This window comes from Elgaria multicarinata, chromosome 9 (assembly GCF_023053635.1).
Source record: "Elgaria multicarinata webbii isolate HBS135686 ecotype San Diego chromosome 9, rElgMul1.1.pri, whole genome shotgun sequence".
NCBI classification, from domain to species: Eukaryota; Metazoa; Chordata; class Lepidosauria; order Squamata; family Anguidae; genus Elgaria; species Elgaria multicarinata.
This window is the reverse complement of record NC_086179.1, coordinates 77,598,699-77,622,913: the sequence shown is the minus strand read 5'-3', so window position 1 is coordinate 77,622,913 and position 24,215 is coordinate 77,598,699. Positions and strand designations below refer to the sequence as shown.

At 42.2% G+C, this 24,215-nt stretch overlaps 1 protein-coding gene across 2 annotated transcripts in view; it reads left to right on the top strand.

The window, feature by feature from the left end:
* The window catches only part of GRAMD4 (GRAM domain containing 4), a 97,054-nt gene that overhangs the window by 22,297 nt on the left and 50,542 nt on the right, over positions 1-24,215 (top strand). For both annotated transcript variants that reach the window (XM_063134113.1, XM_063134114.1), the window contains exons 2-3: positions 4,071-4,281; positions 12,433-12,553. In XM_063134113.1, the coding sequence (XP_062990183.1) occupies positions 4,071-4,281; positions 12,433-12,553 (332 nt within the window). The remainder of the gene's footprint in view (positions 1-4,070; positions 4,282-12,432; positions 12,554-24,215) is intronic.

Sequence of the window (24,215 nt, the reverse complement as noted above, 5' to 3'; positions counted from 1 at the left end):
GAGCCAGGTCATAGGTAGGTGATGGAGCTTCTTTAGCCTTGATTGCTGAATGTTTGAACTGACATTGTCAATACGTGCCTGTTGCTTTAGTTAACTCAGGAAAATATTTTAAGAGGTGTGGCTCAATTTCAATGTGCTTACAGAAAGGGTAAACAATCTTTTTGGGCCGTGGGCGTATTTGGCAATTTGAGAAACTGTCCTGGGCACCGCCACAAAATTGCTCACGTTGGAGATGTGACAAAGGACAACTAGTGTTTTACTGTGGTTTTAATTTTTGTGAACCGCCCAGAGAGCTTCGGCTATTGGGCGGTATAAAAATGTAATAAATAAATAAATAAAATAAATAAATAGTCTATCCGAAAGGCTCTGCCTCTACAAGGCAAAGGTGGGGTCTGAGCCCCAACACACTAAACAACTCCTTTGAACCCATGATTTTCAGCACCAACAGAAACCTATTTCACAGCAATCACAGCTGCTGGCAAGAAAATGTGTGTGTGTTTTAAAGTGGGAGGGATATAGGGCACTGTGTCAGGTGCCAAGAAAGTTGTCTGGGGGCCCAGGATACCACATTGCCTACCCCTGGCTTACAGTGTCTCCTAACCTTGTGCCCTCCAGATGTTTTGGGCTATAACTGTCTTCAGCCCCAGTCAGCATAGCCAGTGGTCAGGTCTGATGGGAATTGTAGTCTGAAACATCGCCGTGGCACTAGGTTGGAGAAACTGGCTTAGAGTATAGCGATATTAGTGGGGTTTCCCCCCCTTCAGCATTTGTTCTCCCTTTGTCAGATTTGTGCTTCTAGAGGTACAAAAATCTAGGTGCCCAGTAATTAGTGCCCAGCTACAAATCTGGGCCTGGTGATTGCTAAAGAGGGTAGAAAACAATGTAGGACCTGGATTTTGCTTCGTCGTACTCCCTGCTTCATCTTTTGCCAGCCTTGTGACCTTTCATCAGTGGCATGGAACTTTTTGTGCAGCTTTGCTTCCTTGAGGTGGGAGGTGAGCTAGCAGCACTAGCAGGGGCTTGGCCATTTTCTCCTCTGGCCAGCTGGATTCTCCTAAGCCAACTGGATCCCATGTGTTAGAATGCTTCCCCCTTGGCTCTAAGTGATTGTAACAAGCTGCTTACTGAAGGAGGACCACCCAAGTCAGATGCTCTGATTTCCTGGTAGTCTTGAGCCCTGGCCCCTCTCCAAAAGTGCTTAAATTCAGTATTAGCCCCAGCCATCTTTTTTTCTGAGCGTCTTAGGACACACATGCATCCACAAAATTGTGTATCTCCTATCATTGCTGATATGCAGATGGAAGTCTGTCAACAATACCATTTCAGCTTACCCAGTCCCCTGCTCTCTTGCATCTATGGCTAATCATTTTATGATGGGGAAGGGATTAATTCAGGGATTTGCTTTTATATATCCCCCCTCTAGATATCATACAGCTTTCAAATGTATCAAGAGGCATGCAGGAAATACGTGTGTTCATTTCAGCAATTATAAAGCTTAAAATGTGCAGCTGAATACTAATGGCACCTTTTTAATATCTTAGCAAATGAGACCCTATTTTTACACTGACCATTTGTATATTGCATATGAGATTGAAATGCAATAAAACTCAAATACGTTGAATGCGCCAACTTTATTTTTAGATACTGACATCTTTTCAAAGCTTCACGTACTGTAACTCGCTGAGACTGTGATCCTGTAAACACTTACCTGGGAGTAAGCGTCATTGAAGTTAGTGGGGTTTATCTCCCGAGTAGATATGTGTAGGATTATGCTGACAGCCTTCAATCCTAAACCACTTACTAGAGAGGGAGTCCCATTGAGCTTACTGGGGCTTACTTCTGTGTAAACGTGTATAGTATTGCTCCTTAAATGTTTGTGAATTGATTAGTGGTTAGAATTGAAATCTAAATTGTTTGCTTTGGTCAACCTGGAAGAACATTCAAATATGTGCAAGTTGGAGCCTGACAATAAAAACCCACTTAAGTGTTGTGGAAAAGAGTCCATGAGTTACTTTGGCTGTCCAACAAACTCTTAAATCAAGTAGATCTAATCCCTGCTTCTCAGACATTGGCACAAAAAGGAATGTTTTGTTTTGAGAATAATGGATTTATCCCAGAGGTGCAGATATGTTACTCTGTTGCAAGCAAAGAGTCTTGAGGAATTTTTTTGAGCCAAACATACATTTATTTTGGCATATGTTTCTGTGAATAAGATCCACTTTTGCAAGATGCATAGATTTGTTGTGTAGCTATACATGTACAACAACAACAACAACAATTTTATTGCAGTCAATAGACCTTTCCAATTGCAAGTCAAGGGTAATAGCTTTTCGGCTACTGTGGAAGATAAGGCTATCATAAATGCCAGAGCGAGCATAGACCTTTCCAGCAAAAGTTACATACAAAAGGACTGAGCATACAGTTAGCTATTAAAAAGACAAGTAATCATAGAGGATCTATGTACAAAGAGAGGGGGTAAAAGCAAGACATTTTTGCAGCAAGTGGCCAGATATGTCTGCAGCTGGTGGCTGATAATTCAAGCTGAAGAGATTGCTTTCTTAGAGACTACAACCATCACATTTCTGAAAGTTTGGGCTCTTTGACACATACCAGCACTGTCAAAAACCAGAATCCAAGCTTGGGGCTATAGAGATGGGGCTTGCTTTGGTTTTCTATAGGACCAAGTAAATGAACAGAAGTCAGGCACAAGGAAGAGTGAAATTGGCACTGTGCCCCAGACAATGAATTTAGCTCCCACAGCGTGTCCTTGCGTGTACCCAATTACAGTGTCATATGTAAGGGAATGGCCATCATTTTACTGCTTTGGGGAAAAGTAGATTATGTATTTGAGAGAAGTTTCTTGGGGCAAAATCCGAGCTTCATGTTGGCTGAAATATGTAAGAGGGTGCAAAGTGTCCATATGTGTAGAGCATGCAAAAATGCCCCTCCAAGGTAGTGCCTTATACAGGCCTTTCCTTCGTCTGCGGAGGTGTTATGGAATACTAATTCCAACTGCTGAGAAGCTGAAACAAGGAAAGTGAGCACTTATTAGCCATAAGAACACAGATATGTAAATATACATGGATCCCTTTTGGTTTGTTTGAAGCATCTTAAGAGTTTTGATCTGAGCTGTTCCAGTGGTACCAATCCCTTTTCTGTCTTTAACGCCCCCCCCCCCCCCCGGCTAACTAATTACAGGTGGATCCAATTGGCCCAGCATATTCTTAATTTGAACCCAGAATATCCTGGCTAAATGCATATACATCATTCTGCAGATTTCCATGATTAACAGTATCTTTTGATATTCTGTAGACAGCAACCCACCCACCCCACATACACTGAGATTGGAGAGATTATATCTCTGTATGGACAGAAGAGACAAACATTGCGAACTTCATTCAGCAATCACTTTCTAAACCATGAGTCACATGTCCCATTGATTTCAATGGGTTTACTCCAAGGGTGCAGAGCTTCAAGCCCAGGGACCAAATCTGGTCCTCCAGGAGTCCCAATTCAGCTCTCCAGGGTTTTCCAGATAGCCACGCCCCTTTCCTGGCCCCACCCCCTTTCCCCAACCACTAATCATTTTAGTTTCCTGGCTTTCATGCGGTTCCCCCAATCCACTGAATGTTAAAAGGCTGAAATGGCTCTTTGTTACTGGCCGCAAGAACTTTAAACTAAAATATGCTTGTAATTTTGGTTTTGTGGCTCCACCTCTTTTGCCATTGGGCCCTTCCACCATTGGAATGTGGTGTCATTAAAACGGAATCTGGGCCTCAGGCTGAAAGAGGTTCTACACCCCTCGTCTATGTATGACTAAGACTGGGATATTTCTATCGACCAAAAAAATGGTCTCCTCTCTATGGATAGCCACTTTGTGAAATAAAAGGATTTTGAAGGCTAAGCTTTAGTATTTTTTTTTCTTTTTTGAAATGAGATTACTATTTCTGCAGCAAGCGTTCCATAAACGATTATAAGAGCACTTTGTGTAATCAGAATGTTTGCTCTACCATGAATGTTCTGAAAATAATGTTCCTGTTGCTTCTCCTGCTCCCATTTGTGTTTTTCAGGGACTCCAACGGTCATGTTAAGATAAAGCAGAAAGGCGCAGTGCTGAACATGCTAAAGAGGTTAGACAAAATAAGGTTCAGAGGTCACAAGAGAGATGAGTTCCTTGATTTAGCAGAGTCTCCCAATGCTTCAGACACTGAATGCGGAGATGAAATCCCTATGAAAATACCTCGCACGTCAGGCAAAGACAATGATGAACTGAGAGACCCTGTAAGTATTTGAACGGATGATATACAAAAACATATATATTTTTTTATTTTGAAAAAGTTGGGCAGTGCAATCCAACTGTGACAGAAGAATGGGCCAAGAATGGGCAGTTTCCCTCCCACTCTCTCCCAATTTTGTTGTATTTTGTCTAAACCTTTGTAAATTTTTTCCTCTCCTTTTGCTCCCAGTGTGAGAGAAAATTATGCCCATGCCATTTTGGAAACGTGTCAGTGGAATGGGGGAGGGCTTTGGAATCTCTGGAGCCAAACATTGCTCAATTACACCCTCAACACCCTCTTTTTGGCCTCTCCATTGTTGGAGCACTGGCAGAGGAGCAGTAGCAGTGGACCTTTCCATTGTGAGGAGGCTTCCAAGGTCAGACCTTCTTCTCCAAGGGCGGAGAGGGAGATCTGCAAAATTTTGTAGCCCCTGGGATGTCCTCCCTGGGACCATAGGATTGCACTCTTAAGGTCTTCATTAAACTGGGATTATGCTTCTGATTTTTTCCCCTTATTGGTCCATATTCATAATGCTTAATTGTGGTTTGTTTTCCTTAAGGATTATATCTGAATATCTAAAGCAGACTTCTCCAACTTGATGCCCTCTAACTGTGTTGGACTACAATTCCCTTCATCGGACTATTGGCCGATGCTGGATGGGTATGATAGGAGATTCAGTCTGAGACAATTGGATGGCACCAGGTTGGAGAAGATTGGTCTAAATCATGGTTAAAAATTAGCCACAAACCAGAAGGTGTAACACATTAGGTAGGTTTGTGTTTACTATGATTACTGTTATTTAGTTGTTTAAGGATTTCTTTGCCACACTTCATGAATAAAAAGTTCCCCCAAAGTGGCTTACAAACTGCAAAAGACAACTACTATAATACTATAAATCCCCACATTATAATTTCATAAAACCCAATAGGTAGAAGAGCAGCATAATACAAAAATAAATAAAATGGTTGTCTAAAACAATCACAGAATACATCAAAATGAAACCAAGAGCAATAATTAAACCAAACTGCAGACTGAACCAAATGTGTCTTCAGGGGCCAGCAAAAAGAAAACATAGAAGGGGACCGACATCTGTATTCTATCTTTATCAAGCAAACCATAGTTAAGGCAGTTTTCCTCCACATTTTCAGATCTAAACCAGTATTTTAAATCTGGTAGGGTGGCATTTTAGCTCAGGCAATGCAGGCAGGATGGCAGACGGGGAATAAAATGCAGTTAACTGTGCTACTGTTTCTCAGAGCGCGTTTTTTGATACAGCGTAGTAACCATTAGCCTTAAGTTGTTGGTTGGCTACCCACAACTGTGTCATGGCCATATTTAAGTTGGATTGTGCTAGTGGTGCTCTAGTACGCCTTTGGAGAGAGATGAGGAAACAAGAGGGAAAGACCTATGGAAAGAATGGGAGAAAGGAAGAACAGCCTGCCTTTGACTATCAACTATTTGTCTAGCCCTATACTGTCTGTTTGGACTTGCCATAGTTCTCCAAGGTCCCAGTACTGATAACTATATTCTATACCTTTGGGGCAGCCTGATATTGAACATGGGAGAACTTAATTTGTTCCAGAGTTCCATCTTGGAATCTGTCAAATAAGAATAGATTGAAATGCTTCGAATTGGCAGTAAAGTTTATTCTTGCTACTAAGGGCCAAAACAGATATGACATGGGAAATATCACAATATTTTCATTTTTACGTAAAACAATTCCAAGGGGCTTTTAGTTAGGTGAGATCAGAGGCACTAGGTGGGTTGGGGCAGGTTTAATCCTTCCCCCTGCATAACGTTTCTGGCAGGCCTACCCAAGATGCTTTTAATACTGTGCTGCTTTTAATAATGTATTAGTTTTAAATGTTTTAATCAATTATATGAATTTTATGCCATTTGTGTTGTACCCCACCTCGATCCAGAGGGAGAGGCGGGTTATTATTATTATTATTATTATTATTATTATTATTATTATTATTATTTCCCACCCCTGAATGGTTCTGTATGTTTTCGGTTGTGGGGCCAATTGTTTTGGGAGTGGGGAAAGTGATCTAGATCAGAGAAGGTTACACCCAGATGCATACATGTTGATGCTCTGAGTGGATTTGGAGAGCTCTGAGACAGCTTTTAGATAAAAATGAAAACCTGAGGCGACCAAGTTAGAATTTACACTGGAGCCCCTTTAATTTCTGAGGCACTGTTGTGCTGGTATTTTTTCAAGTAGCTGTTGCTGCACTTTGGGCATATGTTAATAAATACAGCATGGAATCAACCACATACCAATGTCTGGTGTTGTAATTTTGGGAGGAGTAGGAGGTGTTTGAAAGATAACATGTGCTTTATTGTTTGTGTTTCTAGCGCAGCACATGGCACAAGCCACAGTCTAGTGCTGCAGTTGTGGGAGAAGTGGGAGGTCAAGTTGCTGTTTCATGTAACAGACTTTTTAAAAAGTCCATTAAATGCATGCGCAGCAGTAACACATATTTTAGGATATGGATTGTATGGTTAATCAGGGCTATGCAGCTCTGTAGGTGCACATTGAAAAATAGTCACATGCAAAAATAATAATAATAATTAGAATAGCTCACCATTTTGTAGAAAGAGAAAAAAATGAAAGATAATAGATGGATTTCCTGCCTGCAAATCCCTTCCTCCCACTTTAGGTCAAACAAGAAGGTGGGTGAAAATGTTGCAGAACAGGTTCTCCATCTTTGAAGCCACTCCTACCAATAAGAGTTATTTATATTACTGCCAGATTGGAACACACCTAACTTGGGCAGTATCCAATCGGCTGGTCCTACTGTTTCTGTTATGTAAGTTCCCTCCCCACTGCTTGTTTCTGGCAATAGGACAGGTCTGAAATGGGGCAGAGCTCGTATAAGTGCCTTTCTGCTTGTTTCGGGGCTTGACCTCAGAAGTGTTAAATTACCATTGCTCAATGGAATTGGCAGGGCTGGGTGGGCGTGGAACAGAATTGGCAGTGGGCAGTGTTGGATACCGCCCTTTGTAGCAGACAGACATAAACAAATGGATGTAATTAAAGTAAAGCATAATATATGGTAGAGTAAAACTGGGCCTCATGTTGAAGGCCAGCCCAGACAATGGTGGTGATGAGAAGGAGCAGCAGCTGCTGCTACTGCCTCCTTGATCTCTGGGTCTCTGCCTGTCAAGTGAGCAGGTGGTAGCTATTATGAGAAAGAGGAAGAGGAGCTGGATGTTAATGGTAGTGAGAAGGTAAGTTCACTGAAGGAGGGGGTCATTGGGGGTGACTTGGTCAACCACCCTCAAAAAACCTCGAGCCAGCCCTGAGATCACCAGTGCAATGCAGTAGAATCATCCAAACACACTGGACATATCAAAGAGATTTCTGTAGTGGTTGTTGCTGTATTCTGAAATGTTGAGGTCTTGTCTGTTCCAGTCTCTTAAGTTAAAAATAACTTGCTCTGCACCATGCCTTGAAAAGTAAGTGGATAGCTGAGCGCTTATATTGACTCCACAGCATGACCTTGATGTGTGAATTAGAATGCTGGTCAAGGCAGCTGAGTTAGGACCATTTCAGCTTCCCTCACAGTGCAAAGATGCTCTGGAGGGCTTCAAAACAAGGTTTGCTTTATGTATAGCCAATTGCGTCAGATCTTAACATAGATTTGATAACCTTTTTTATTATTCTTCCTGATCATTTAGTGTTACTTAGTTCATGGAACTCCCATGGAATGTAGTTTCACTTGGTAGTATTGGGTGAAGTTGGGACAAGAAATCTCCATACCTAGTGTTTTCTTTTCATTAGACAAAACTTCAAAGATTTTGGATAATTGTGCAAATTATGAGCTCTGCTAGGCTTTGTACAACATTTGCTGAGCACCTGTTGAGTTTAATTGATTTTAGATTGTAAGGTAGCATATATAAAACAGGTTTTATAATTTATAGGCTACTTGTTTTATTTCAAATTATGAGATAGGTTCCTTATTGTTTTACATTATCTACAGTTAGAATATAGTTGAGAACAGATTTTCTTTGCTGGATCAAACTAAGATCCCTCTAATCAAGTACTTTTGACAGTAGCAGGCCAGATACTTCTAGATTATCACGAAGGAGGGTATGATACAGGTATTGCCATCCCTGGTAATTTCTCACTGGTATCTTGAAATTGGAGGTATGAGTGAGACCTGCAACAAAATGGTTCATTGTGGAGTGCCCCAGTTCAGGGTGCCAGCTAGAGATGCCACTTCCAGGGTATACCATTTCATTCCCCATTCTCCCTGGTTTTCTATTTTCCCCTCCCAGCGTGCTCAGTCCTCATTGGGCTATGTCTGATTTGCCACCCTCAAATTTACTAACTGAGTTTGCTTTCAATATTTTCAAATATAATGATAATTTTATGAGGAAACTAGGTTGTATATTATTATTATTATTATTATTATTTATTTATTTATATAGCACCATCAATGTACATGGTGCTGTACAGATTACACAGTAAATAGCAAGACATAACTTTAGGAAGATAGCAGTTACTTTATGTTCCTAAAGTGTCCCTCCTCACCCTGTATTTCTGGAAAAGGCTTACAGTGAAACCCTATACGTGTTTACTCAGAAGTAAGTTTTAGTGTGTTGAATGAGGTTTACTTCCAGGTATGTGGGTATTGCAGCCTTAGGGTGCAATCCTGTACCTAAGAATTAATTATGAGAATACATGCATAGGATTGCACTATTTGTACTTTCCCCCTAGCTGGTATATGGAATCATTGACTTCATTTATAATTCAGAACCATTTCGGCTTCATCTGTTTAGAGTTCTGTACTGCTTCATCTAAAATGCAATACGAATACATCAGCGTCTCATGGAAAAGAGAAAGCACAAAGCAGAGTGTACCAACGTTATACGTTTGCATTATGAATAAAATGAAATATTGTAGGTTCTTAGATGTATGGATAGAAAGTAAAGGGATAGAAAGTAAAGCCCTAAATACAAACATGCAAGTTGAAATATCACTCCTATTGTTTAGTTATTGCTTCTCATAGTAGTTAATACACAGTGGAATCTGAGAGGGCTGTCGTATGTTGTATCCATTTTTGTGAGGTTAGATCATAATAACCTATTCTTTCTGGATTACTGGGTACACTTCAATCCTCGCTGCTTAACACTGTTTGCAATGGTAGGAGCACTTGTGATTCTAGTTTTATTTATTTATTTAGAATATTTATATACCGCTCCCCTTTGAAAAATTTTGGAGCGGTATACAAGGTAAAATGAAAATAAAAACAGAATAAAACAGTTAAAACAAAATTTAAAAGAAGCAAAAAACAGAATCAAGGCTGCATATTAAGGAAAGGTGAAGTGTGCAGTTGCAGCACAGTTCTACACAAGAGCAGAGTGCAGCATAGCAGCAGATAGTGGTACATGATCTCAGCCTTCCCAGATCTATTAGCCCACTTTATGTTAATCTTATGTTACCCATTTTTGTTACATTGATAATATTTGCCACAGGTGGCTACTCGGTCTAAAGTGTACTAACAGAGAGAACGAGGAGAGGTACTGAGGCAGCGTCAGGTCTCTCTCTGGGCTCATCTACACCAAGCAGGATATTGCACTCTGAAAGTGGTATGAAAGCAGTATATAAAAGGCAGGAGCCACACCAAGCAGGATATAACGGTATAAAAGTGGTATATTGTGTCAATGGGCCTCAACAGTTGTCAGTGCACTTCAATACTGCTATAAAGCAGTAGTGTGGCTCCTGTACCGCTTTTATACTGCTTTCATAGTGCAATATCCTGCTTGGTATAGATGAGCCCCTTCTATGTTATCTCACATCTAGTTTGCCCCTCAGGCCAGGATTTAAATGAGCACTCTGTACATGTGAAGAAAAATACGCATTCTCACAAAATATGCCCCTATAGGCCTTGAAATATCTGAAGAAGTCCACTTAATGCAGTGGTGGCTCTAGTTTACTGGGGGAAAAAACATTTGTAATTTCCAGATATGTGTGCGTGATCAAAACCTGGAGAGTTCAGGCTGGAGAAAAGCCTGTGATGAAAAGACAGAGGGAAGCTCTGAAAAAAGAGGGGTCAGTATACCTTAAGATAAGGATGGGCAACCTCTGGAGGTCCGGGGCTTTTTCGCCCCACATAACCTTGGCACGATCCATGGGGTGCCCATAGAAGAAAAGGCCAAAATCACCAGTTTGCCCCATGGGGGAAAATAGAATAATAAATATAATAAACAGGGGTGTTATAATTACTTCCCAGTAATATAATGTGTTGACTTTATTCTAAAATGGGGTGGGCAGAAAATAGATATCCACATGTTTTGGGGCAGAATCCAACAGAGCAGTTACATTCTTGCCGATTCCTTTATACCCTGCTGATTCCCTTCCGCAAGCAGTGGGTCCTGCTGATCCCATTGCAGAAGTGGGACCCATCGCTTACACAAGGGAGATTTAGCGCTTCTTAAGGGAAGTCCTGAAACAAGCAGAGATCATTAGGGCTTTGCTGCTCTGCCTCCTTCCAGAGGAGTGTTTACGGTTGTTTGGGGTTGCTTTGGAAGTGCTAAATTGCCGCTCGAGGGATGCTTGTGCAATGGAATTGGCAGAGGATAACTTGTAAGAGAACTCAGTGGGGACAGAAACACCCCATTGGATTCTGCCCTGGACTTCAACTCCCAGCATTTCTGACTATTGGCCATGCTGGCAGGGGTTTCTGGGAGTTGAGGCTCAAAACATCTGGAGATCTACCCTTCTGTTCACTCCTGTAGTCTAACACATGTACAAATGCCCTTTGAATTATGCAGTGCAAACTTTAGTATCCACCCTATAACTCCAGGTGCAACTTCAAAATCAGTCTCTATTGGCTATCTACAACCTATGTGTAATGGACTTGGTTCATATTTTAGGGCGGCAGTTCCTGGGTTGTTCAACTCAGAATTGTGTGGACAAATGGAATATGTGAGCTGCATGCTTGTTGTTTCCACTTTTGATTTTGAAGTCCAAACCCAGAAACTCAGCCTAGAGTTGACCCAACAATCATTCCCAGGTTGTTAAGTAAAAGTGGAAACGATGAACACGAGAATTACGCAGTCTGCTGTTACCCACATTTCCTGGGTTAAATAAACGTGACTTGTGAACCAGCTCTTTTACAGTTTTGCGCCCTTATGTTTTTTAATTAGCTGATCCATTTCATGCAGTTGAACCCTTTATTTTATAAAATGTATTTGCGCACAGACCGCTTCCTGTGCCTACGTATCTTTTTCTTTGTTGCAATTTAGGTAGCCCCTTACTTTCTTGGAAACTGCTCTATTTTCTTGGTAGTTCGTTTTTTCTTTATATAGGAGTTTATATAACTTAATTTATGTAGGAATTAGTGTTGTCTCTGTAGTAATCTTTGTACTACTAGATTATTTCCACTGTTCTGTCTGTGCCTTTATATTACATGGAAGGACATCGGTTACATGTGGAAAGTGCTAGGTTTTAGAATTCTAAACGCCACAGGATTTTTCTCATCTGCTCCGAACACAGGCGTTCCTGTTCATTTTATTTATTTTATTTTATTTATTTATTACATTTCTATACCGCCCAATAGCCGGAGCTCTCTGGGCGGTTCATTGTCTGCCTTGCATGAGAACTGCAGCCTGCATTTCTTCTTTGTTGCCCTCGGCTGCAAATTGTATGCGCATATGCATGAGAAGGGGTTTATGCAGGGTTGGCCAGTGTTTAGCAATAATTGCTTCAGTGCTTGCTTTGAAATGATTGGCCTTTATTGGCTTGGAATACCCCTTATTCGATGTGTGCTTCCAACCAATAGGCAGGAGTTTAGATGATGATGATTTTTGCTGCAGAACTCAGCATCCTTTCTCCTGATGGCTCTTGGAGGACTGAGCAGGCGCAGTGTTCTGAGAAGCCGGCTAGAGATACAGTTCTTTTCATTAGCTCCTATTGATTCGTTTCAGCAGGCTAATGCTGAATGGTTTGCTGATCTGGTCTGTGCTTGACTTTAAAAACACACATGCACAACACACTGCTTTTGGGTTTTCTTCTCTCTCTCTCTCTCTCTCTCTCTCTCTCTCTCTCTCTCTCTGTGTGTGTGTGTGTATAAATGACCCCCCTGAGAGAGGCTGATTTCTGAGCTTACCATATTTCTATTCTCCCCTCTTTTCTCCTCCATAGGCTGGTCCTGGGACCATCAACATGGCTTCAGGAGTCCAGGATTATAACAGAACAGAGTCTGATAGATTAAATGAGATCAAAGGCCATCTGGAAATTGCCTTGCTGGAAAAACATTTTCTACGTAAGTACAAAGGAATGTATTTATAGTGTGGTTATGGTGCATTTAGCAATGATTTGGTTCACTCTGTGTGTTGGAAATACAGGTTTTTAATATTGACTGATCTTGTAATAAGCTGTGTGTTTAATGCAACAGAATTGCTCCTCATCATTCATTCATTCTGACAATGATAAACTTTAAGTTTCTGCATTTACGTGTAATTTGAGGTCATAATTGTAAAGCTGTTTAGAAATTGGCTGGGAAGAGGGAGACAAGCTTTTGTATGATACGTTTGTCTAGCAAGAGGATTAAGGCAAACAGTAACGTACAAACTAGTTTATTTTCAGCATGGCTTTTGTGTAATTCAGGGCTTTAACTACTGAAGATTAGGTGGAGATATACTTTGAAAAGAAACTATTTCCTTTTCAGTTGCAGTCATCATTTAGGTTTCCTTTGGATTAGTAAGGCTTTTTGTCTAACAGTATAAACACCGTGACTTAAAGCCATGTATATTGGCTGGCTTGCGTTTTATTTTGTGTGTTTGCACTGAATTTCTGTTTATCTAGATTCTTAAGCTTAGAGCACACAATAAATTCCTGTATTTTATATGTTTGTAAATATTCTGTTTTAAATATGCAGGATGTGCAACTAAAATTTAAACGTTTGGAACTGCAGTCAAGCTCCTATGGTTGTTGTGATGCTTAAAAATTATCAGAACTATTTTGGTTAACTATTGGAAGTTACGTTGATATACACATTTAGGAAAAGCAAGCTGCAGAACCTTAACACATACAGCTGCTAAGAAATTTCTTAGGTAAAAGCATCTCAGGACGTCACGTTCTGCCCAACACTGAAGAACTCTGGCTGTAGGGAATTGTAGGCCTGATTGCAAAGAATCATTTGAATTCACCAGGCAAATGCGTGGGGAAATAAGAATGATTGTGGAAATCGAAAATGGATGTAGCCACACGTTGTTTAGCAAGTTCTTAGCAAGACATAATTGATATGAAAAGGAACAGCTGGACATAAAAATAAGAAACTAAAGGTCCTCTGAGGGATTGTTTACATGAACAAGAGTAGCAGCCAGATTGTATATTTTGTGTGTGCATCTAGTGTCACGGCAGGCCAAAGAAACAATCTCGTGGATATGAGGAAGCATATCCAAATTCTGGTGGTAGAAAGCCCAGCTGGCTTCCGGCATCGGGGAGACAATTGCAGTACCGACTGACTAGAAGGGATACTCCTCTTCTGCTTGTCACTCATTCTGGAGGTTGGGTCTGCCTTCAGGAGCATTGAATATGTGTTGGCAGCAATGTTAGGATTCCAAAAAGATAGGTAGTAATTTATTTGTCTTTCTGATAACCATGAGGCGTGTTGCAATTTGCTCTCAGCTTAATAAGCGTGGGCTGCTAGGTTAGTTAGAGCCACCACTAGCCATGGAGGCACACGAGGAAACGAGAAGACATTTTGCTCTCCATTTTCTGGTGTGCATGTACTGCTATGCATGATGCTATTTATACCAGGAATCCCCAACATTTTTGGACCTGTGGTCACATTTGGGAATTTGAGAAACTGCTCTGGGCACCGCCACAAAATGGTTCCCATGGGTGATGTGGCTAGTCACATAAAGGCTGCCGTGGGGGGCTGGCTAGTCAAGAGGGGTGTAGTGGAGAGAGAGAAATAGCAAGGCTAGAGGCTGGGAGGGAGGGGGAAATGGAAATAGTTGCTTCCTGGTCTGCCTAATCTTCTTCCGTCCCCATAGACCAGTGGTTCCCAAAGTGGGCGGTACTACACCCTTGTGGGCGGTGGGATTACATAGCGGGGCGTTAAGAGGCAAGAAGGCAGCAGGGGGGCGCCAAGAGGCAAAGGGGTGGCAGGGGGACGCTCGAGGTGGTCTTTTCCGAGAAGCGCCTCTCCAGAAGGTCTTAAAACCCAGGGACATTTTTATGGAAGAAGGTAGTTTGGTCCAAAGCCATATAGGGGAAGAATCCACACATGTATTAATACCGTTTAAGAAGAGTCCTTTTAACGGTGAATTGAAATGTTTAATTGAATAAACTAAAAAAATGTAATTGGATTTTCAATAAATATTCAATTAATTGTTACTGTTTTGAATTTTATTGTTATTATCTTCCTTAGTGGGTCGTTGAAAACCGCTATTCTGAATAATGATTTTTATAGGATAGGGAAGGGGGCACTGGGCATGAGTTTGTGGAACCGAGGGGGCGGTTACCTGAAAAAGTTTGGGAACCACTGCCATTGACCTTTCCCCTTTGCTCTGTCTGTCTCCCCCCCTACAAGCTTCCAGTCTTGTTGTTTCTCTCTACCCAACCCTTTCCTTGTTATTTCCTTTTCCTGTCCCTAGCCTTTCTCTCCCTTCTTAGCCCCTAGCCTTGCACTTTCTCTCCCACTCACCCTTTAACTTGTTCCTCTCCCTCCCTGGCCTCTAGCCTTTCTCTTTCTCTACCCTTTGCCTTCCTTTATTTTCCTGTCCACTGAACAGTTGATCAACGGCAAGTTCAGGAATGTGAGCCTGAGCCAAAGGCCTGTTCTAGGCTACATGAATAGCTAAGCGAATCTGTAGCATTACAGTATTGGTTTAGCGTCATTTAATTTTGTCACTTCGGTCTTAAGTGATTTGCCTTGTCTTGAATTACAGCACTTGTAATAAATAGTGGGGAGGGGGGAGTTCCTCCTGTCATTGTGAACAAGGGCCGTCATCATGTGCTGACAAGTGGATTTGAGGAGGCCTAATGTGCACATTGAAGCTCTCCTCTCCTGAAGTTTTTTCTGATGTGCTTTGGGTGATAAATCAGCAGAATTATTTCCTGGTCCATTCTGAGCTAGTAGATGTAAGTTGGTTGCCCATCCATTCTCCCCTGACCTTCAGTGGTAGCCTAATGTGACAAATGCCTGAGACAGATACCATCTCAGCAATTTGGGGGTTGATACATACATGTCATAGCAATATATACGGTTGACAAATGCATCTTGACATTACTTTTATTTGCCACCACAATTGTGTTAAATAGCCTGCCTAAAACCAACTAGAGAGGTGGAAAGAGAGACAATTTGCCTGCTTCAAATACATTTCTTTTTCCTTCTCCCTGCTACAAGTTCAGTTGTCTGCCCACACTCATCTTTTTGCTTCTGGTTGTCGCTTTTCACTAGCATTCATCATTTATTATCTGCTTCTTGTTTTGTGGTTGGGTTCTAAAATTTGGCACCAGACACCTGTAGCTGTTCAAATTTATTACTCTGGCTATGGAACAAAAAGTTAAGGGAACCAGAAAGCTGAACTAATATAATTAAAATGCTAATGAAACACCGTGCTTCAGATTGCAGCAAGATGGAAATTTTTCCTGTTAGTGGTATAACACATCTGCTAAAGGACATGAAGGACTACCCTTGTCAGAAAACCTTTCTATTTGTAAAACAGCAAATATGAAAAAAACAAAAACAAAATTTAAAATATGAAAAAAAACAAAATTATTTAAAAACAAAATTTTGTTTTTAAAGTTCATTAAAGCTGTTGAGATGCCATCCAAAATTTTAGTAGGGAAAATTATGTATGAATTTCTTTGGTTAGAGAAGAAGTGTGCCAGTTTGCACATCACAGCAGTAAATGATTGGATAATTAACTCACAATTTCCTGGGACCAGGGTCATCCATGAGCCGCTTCTGGTTTCTGTAAACAACCTCTGATCGAGCAGATTGGAGGTTGTGACCATGATGGCCAAACCTGCACCGATGGATTGTTTAGGGGATAGTTAACCTCTGGATTGTTTAGATCCTAATCAACCCATTGGTTCAGATTTGCACATCATGCTCAGAACCTCCAGTCAGGCCAACCGGAGGTTGCTTTCAGAAACTGGAAGCTGCTCACAGGTGCAGTATGTCCCTGCAAATTGTGGGTTAAATAACCCACAATTAGCCACCATGACGTGCAAATGGTGCCATTATGTGTACTAAATGCTATGTGTCAAATTAAAAACAAAGGGAGGCTGATAGTGTATCATTGGCTGAAAATTGGTTTCATCATTGTCTAGTTTTCATGATAAACAAGAAATAAATAGCATACAAATAAGAATATGAACCTCATGCCCCATCTTTCCGAAGGTTGGGGACTTTATTGCCCCACAAGACTGATATTGTATTTGTGAAATGCATCCTAACATAGAAAGTAGAAAATAAATCTATTGAAAAGATAAAGAATATAAAGGGCGCACATACAGCATAAAGGTAGACCAATTCACTTCCCTCTTTTAGAGGCATTAATATAACACACTATTAAGGACAAAGAAGAAAATTAAAGCTAGAGAACAAACGAAACCGGCATCAAAAATTGCAGGGTGGAGTGTCCCTTTTCAGGGTGCCAGCCATGACGTCTTCCATGATACTCCATTCTATCCGCCCCTTCAGCGTTCTGTGCCCACTGAGCGTGCTTAGTCTTCATTGGGCTGGTTTTTTTTAAAAAATAATTATTGCATTTATATCCTGCCTTTTTTCCTCCAAGGAACCCAAGGCGGCATACATAATCCTCCTCCTCTCCATGTTATCCTCACAACAACAACCACCCTGTGAGGTAGGTTGGGCTGAGAGTCTGACTGGCCCAAAGTCACCCAGTGAGCTTCCATGGCCGAGTGGGGAATAGAACCCGGTTCTCCCAACTCCCAGTCCAACACTTTAGCCACTACACCACACTGGCTTGTCCTGCTGCCTTAGGATTCCTCTACCATTTGTATTTCTGCAAACTTTGGGTTCCCCCCAAGTCTGATGATGCCTTCCTCTTGGGTTTGTATGAAACTGGTTTGGCCGCATAAGGATCCACACTCCGGGAATGAGTTTGCTATTAGTTTTTAGGACCATGTTTCTGATGCTAATATAAAAAGTGACGCCTCTAATGTTCAACTGCTAAAAATAGACTGGAGCATATACCAGTAAACCTGGAATGGGCCCATGTTTTGATTCCTTGTAGAAGCAGTTCTTGTAATTAGAATACAGCCATTCATTCTTTTCTCTGCATTCTCAGATTTTTTCTAAAAAGCAAAAGTCTATATTTTATTATTTATTATCTTTCTAATATGCCTAATAACCAGTGTTCTCTAGGCAGATTGAGAACAGTATCATTTTTACTTAGGCCATAGCTAGACGGGGCTTTATCCCAGGGTGAACTCCGGGATCATCCCTGCGCGTCCACATGATGCACAGGGGATTCCAGGATCAGGGAGGAATGATCCCTCCCCTTTGGGCCCGGTTTTTCCGCGGTCCAGGGCTGAGCCTGAGACCACGGAATGTGTGGCCGGTTGCTGTGGGTTAACCCGGCTTCGTGTGATTCCTTGCGAGGAGCCGGGAGCCGCGCACAGGGCGCAGCACTCCTCAGGAGCGCTGTGCCCATTGGGGGTAGGGTGGGGGGAGCGGGGAAAATAACTTAAATTTAAAAAAGGACTTACTTTTTACGCAGAGTGTTCGTGTGCTGCTGGTCCTTTATAAAATAAAAAAAATGGTGGACGCGACACCTCTCCTGCTGAGGTCGTCGCGTGTCACGTGTAGACAGAGGAGGGATTTCGCATTAAACACAATGCGAGATCTTCCCTCCTCCGTCGCTGGATAGCAGGTAGATCTAGCTAAGGCCTTAGTGTGCATGCTTTGAACTGCATAGCCCATGTGAGTGAACGAAGCGTCAAGGGGCGATTGCAGCTTGCTTGTGTTTTTCTTTCATAGTTTCCCTTCACATGCCCTGTAGTACTGACGATGCAGGATGGATAGTGGCAGAATAATGCAACCATGAAAGCTGTTGGGTGGATCTCTCTCCTGTTCATGCCTGCGCAGCTCCTTCACTTCCCATTAGAAGGCTCAGCCGATTGCATCTGCCAGCTCCAGACATCTGAGCAAACAGAAAGCTTTTGCTATCAGCTTCGCGCCTGCCACAATCTCATTGGCTTGGCTCCACCCAAGTGCCAGGATCTTTGAAGTCGCACGATAAAGTCTGCTGCGGATGGTGTGCAGAAAGCAAGCACTGTAGTGGCCATGTGGGTTCTTTCTCTTGATTCAGCCTTGTGGGAAACTTTTCATGTGTTTTGGGCTAAGTTGCTACGTAGTGGAAAAATGAATGAATCCACCCTAGGACTCGCAAATAATTTCTTCAAACCCACAAATGTTGATGAGGGAGACATTGCATTAGTGTGAATAATGTCATGCGGTGCTTTTAGCCAATATGTTGAGCAATGAATTGGAATGTTGGTAGTGTGCTTTGCGTTCTCTTGAATAGTGGTCTGTTAAAAGCAAACCACCTACCACTGAGTTCAGAAGAACAATACAATCGCTCCTTGCTGAAACATCCAGTGCAAAACAGTCCTATGCAAATTTGTGAGCCTTACAGCCATGACAGTCTGCCTTTATTCCACATGAAAGAAATCATGCAGTGCTAATGAGGGTTTATTTTTGTATTCATCGTCCTTTTCCAGATACAGTGAATGTTTCTGACTGAACTGAAAACTGTCTCCCCCTCTCCCCCCGATTTCCATCACTTACCCAAGCTTACACTAATGAATTTTTCACATTTCTCTTTGGGACCTACATGTCTAGGTTCTTGCAGAGAGTGGCTCCGTTCAGACAACACAATAGTCAACGATGGGGTAATAATCAACTCAACAGTTGTTTGTACTAGGGGGTACTCTGCACACAACATGATAATAATCAACCAAGGTGTGGATTAGGATCTGCTTTGAATTGACTATTAGTTTACTCACTCATCCCCGCCCTCTTTCCCCTCTTCAGTCCTTCCCTAGTATCCCATCAGCCATTGCTGTCAAAAATCTATCCTGTTGGCTGGACTAGAGTGGCTGTCGCCTCTTTGACCTCTCTTGCCTTGTGACTCTGTGACTGACGAAATAACCAACATTGGCCGAGGAAATAACCTACAGTGCCCTCCGCACAACATAATAACCAACGGTAGTTCAAATAGCCCGGCACATCATTGGTCATTTGCGTTGGTTATTTCAGCCAAATCACCAACCGTTGGTTAAAAATCACCCACCATACAATATGATAACCCACAGTAGGTTAAATAACCAACCGTTGACTATTTAAGCCACCACTGGTTATCGTGTTTTCTGAACCCAGTCAGTGAGTAAAACAGCTGTGCGTTCAATGATTTGATGGTGGCTTGTAAATTCTAACCCCTTATGGTAGTCTGCTTTATGAAACAGAAAGTGGCCACCCAATTTGTGATAAGACTAGAGGGTTTACAATTCTGCATTCTGAGTGTTGCAAAGCAGGTGCAGCATGTGTAAGCTTAATTTGTGTACTTTTATTGTTCATTTTCGCATTTCATTCTTAGAGTTTGGAAGGTTTGCCCTTTTCTTTTTTATGGGCAGTGAAAGCATAGCTGAACCTCCGAAAGCACAGGCTGAGGCTATAAATACCTTAGAGGCAGAGCAGTATGAAGTATCCTTGACTTGTGACAGCACGTTTACATATGTGCAAGAAAAAGATTAGCAGTTTATCTCAGGCTTTGAGAGCGGGCAGAAACTGTAGAAAGGAAAAATGACTGTGCAAAATGTAAGATTGTCTCATGGTTGCACCTCCGCTCCCCATTACTAACAAAACTCTGTTTAAACTGCATTTCACATCTTGATTTAATGGGAACTGTGGTTAATTTTGTGCTGATGAGCAAGCAACTGCAGCTAAGGGAGAGGAGAAGGCTGCACGGAATATCTGGCTCTAGATTTGCTAACCATTTGCTAGCCATTGTGTATTTTAGCTCCAATGCTGTTCCACCTGTCCATTCACAAGTAGATGGAAAGGCATATGGGGGAAACCCCCCTTTGGGAGAATTGTATCCCTATTTTTGTTGTGATTTATGTTTTTATGTTTTATGTAGTCTTTAACTACCTGTTGTATTACCAGTTTTACTACTGCCATGTGGAAAGGAAGACAGCCAAATTGTCACTACATTAAAATGAACTGTCTTTGGTGTATGTTAGATGCAGGACAGATTGCTGAGGAAATTTATATTCTCGCCTTACATGCAAGGATTATAAGACTGAGATCTGGTTTTTTTTGTTGAGTGATGTGGAAAAGGTCATACCTTTCTAGTCCATTTAAGAGTGGGTGTAGTTGTGTCTGATTCAGTCTTGTAGATTGGATAAGTCGACCTCATACTGAAAGGCCCAACAAAGCCTACCTCCAGTCAGTTTTTAGATGGCTAAAATGTATTTATCTCAGAAAATACCTAATGATGTTTGCTGGATGGTTTTACTATACCTGTTGAACTATTTTTACATGCTTCACTGATACGTTTTCATGCTTATTTTACTCTTGTTTTTATAATTTCTGAGTTGCCACAAGGGCTCCTTTAAAACCAAAGAAGTATTTAACCAGGGCCTAGATGGCCATCCATCACAGACACCATAGTTGCATCCTGTACTGAACATCCTGTATTGAGCAGGAGACTGAATTAGATGACCTCCAAGGTCCCTTCCAACTCTGTGAACCTGTTTGCAATAAATGGCGAGAAACTGTGGGCTAATTAATTAATTGGCCTGAACATAGGTTGCTTTGTGACATGCAAACCCAATTAGTTGCTAGGTTAACTTTGGGTTGTTTAAGACTGGGTTTGGATGATCACGCCCCAGCATGTGCCTTGCACTCTGCCACCATTTGCATAATCCTCCGTAATGCAGTGTGGCTTGATGTGTTGTCCAAATCCAATGCAGGGTGCAGTAGGGGTTGCTTTGTACCCACCCTGCAACCCATGATGTATAGTAGAGGTTGCAGGGTAGGTACGAAGTCACCTCCACTGCTCCATGTGCCAGGTTCAGATGACGTGTCAGCCCATGCAGCATCGTGGAGGATTACACACATGGCGGCTGCGTGTGCCGCAGACATGGAGGCTGGGAGAAAAGTCACAATGGCTTCTTCCCCTACACGATTGTCCGAACGCACCCATTGTGTCCAGGTTCTCATGTCACAAAGCGACCTAGGATCGGGCTGATTGGAGGTTGTATATTAAAAAAGGAAGCAGCTTTCACATGGCATGCAACACAGCAAATCTTTTAATTAACCAATCATTTGTCAACATTATGTGTAAATGGGCCCTGTATTTCAAAACAAGGGGTTTGTCATACAAACACTAAATAACATAATCTTTAGGAACCTCCATTCTCCAAAAATATGCAAATCTGATTTTTCCTATGCTTATACAGTCCTGGCCCATTTATGGTGTTGTTGTTGTTGTTGTTGAAGGGGGACGGTTGTAGTTACCTCTGTAAGTTGAATCCTGGATGGCTTTCTAATTTCTGCTCTGGTGCTCTCCAATGGATGAGTTAATAGCTAAGCGTCTCAAATAGACCAATCATAATGATACTGGCTATGCTGACCTACATTATCTTTTTGGCTCTCTGAGGCTTGGCGCCTAACCAGACAGAGCCCTTTTAAAGAGCTACAAGACTTTCACTGTTGCTTCACTGGCATTTTCACTTGAGAATTACAGAAAGGTTGGTAGGAATATGGTTTAATAAAATGTGTCATTTCCTACAAACCTAAGGAAAAACTCACCCGCTCACATAACCTGACTGAAAATAGGAACAGCAAATGCTAAATGAAACTTCACTGTGCATTGGTAGGCTTACTACATGTCTCTCTGGGTAAGCTCCAGCCCACCACATTACTGGGTATTACCTTTAAAGTACAAAATAGCCTGAGACCCAAATATCTGAAGGAGCAGCTCTTAGGAGCATAGGAAGCAGCCTTAAATTGAGTCACACCACTGGTCCATCTAGCCCAGTACTGACTGGCAGCGGCTCTCCAAGGATGCAAGCAGGATTCTGTCCTAGCCTTACTTGGAGAAGCGGGGGATTGAACCTAAACCTGGTGGGGATTGATGCTGAATACATTTGATCAATGATTGGTGAAATGGAGCAGATACGGGTTCATATCTGAGCAATAGACTGCTCTAATGATGATGATGAGTACCTATACTTCCCGAATGATCACACTATGTCTCTCAAGCATCCTGGGGAAATAGCCAAAAATTACTTCTGGATCTTCCCGCTGGAAATTAACGCAACACTTCCCCTGGTCAAATATGAACCCTGCAGTTGTATATTCAGTGCAAAGCTGCCAGTGTAAATGTACTCTGTGTGTGTGTGTGTGTATTAGGGGTGTGCACGGACCCCCCGCTCCGCTTCACTTGCAGATCCGCGATTTTCGGAGCGGGCCGCTTCGCCCCGCCCCCGCTCCGCCCACTTCCGCTCCGCTCTGAGCTCCGGATCCGGATCGGAGCTCCGTTTCCCCCCCCATAGGCTTGCATTGAAAGCTAAAAAAGTAAACAACTTTTTTTCTGTTCAAGTTAGAAACCTCACGTTTGGCACCATGACACCTCATAGGGGTATACACACGCACGCCAAGTTTCAAGGCAATCCCATCATCCCCTGATTTTTGGGGAATTTTTGAAAATCGGGCACCCCATTCACACCCCTTTCCATAGCTCCATCAATTTGCACGTTAGAAACCTCAAACTCGGTACCATGATAGCTTATCCATGTGTCCACATGGACGCCAAGTTTCAAGGCAATCCCATCATCCCCTGATTTTTGGGGAATTTTTGAAAATCGGGCACCCCATTCACACCCCTTTCCATAGCTCCGTCAATTTGCACGTTAGAAACCTCAAACTCGCCACCAGGACAGCTTATCCATGTGTCCACACACATGCCAAGTTTCAAGCAAATCCCACCATCCCCTGATTTTTGGGGAATTTATGAAAATCCAACACCCCTTTCCATAGCTCCGTCAATTTTGCACGTTAAAAAAAAACCTCAAACTCACCACCATGACAGCTTATCCAGGGATACATACGCTGCACGCCGAGACTCAAGGCAGTCCCATCATCCCCTGTTTTTTGGCGGGGCTTAAACCTGCAAAATTTGGAACTTCCAAAACTCCAAGTGAGCGCAGGAAGGACTTCTCCCCTGAGTCAAAGATACACACACACAACATCCCTGCGAGGTGGGCAGGGGAGGAGGCAGGCAGGCATGCAGCTGGCATTTCTGGGGGCATAAGGAAGTGAGCCAAGGATAAGCCAGTAATGCATATAAAATGGAATAAATAAACAAAGGAGGGGTGGAATTAAAAGCAGCAGTGTTGCTGAATAAACAACAAGAAGAACTTTTTTAAAAAGGCTATATCTGTCTTTTACCAGCAATGGGGGGACGTGCCCGGGGGAGAGGGAAGCAGCTGCCAGTTCAGCTCAAGAAAGCCATTGCTTCACCAACAGCTCTGAGATTGAGAAGTAAACGCTCACTTCGACTCATGATAGGCATTTCTCCACCGTTTTACTCTCTTTGGAAGGCTCTAATGGCCTTCCAGTGCAGGAGAGAGTGGGGGCACGTCCACGATGAGATGCCCTAGGGGAGCTCATCCCCTTGCACCACATCTTTTCAGTTGTTCCCCAAAGTTAGGGTGGGGAGCAGTGCTGTGTTTCTATCTCTTATTCTTGGCTTAGTATATGATTTCAGGTTGTGTTTGTGCATTTGGTGGGGCTACTGTGTTAAAAAATTTTTAATTTTTAATTTTACTGTGTTACTTTCTCTCTCCTCCCTCCCTCCCTCCTTGACTCCTTTTCCTTGTGTGTCATGTCTTTATTAGATTGTAAGCCTGAGGGCAGGGACTGTCTTTTTTCC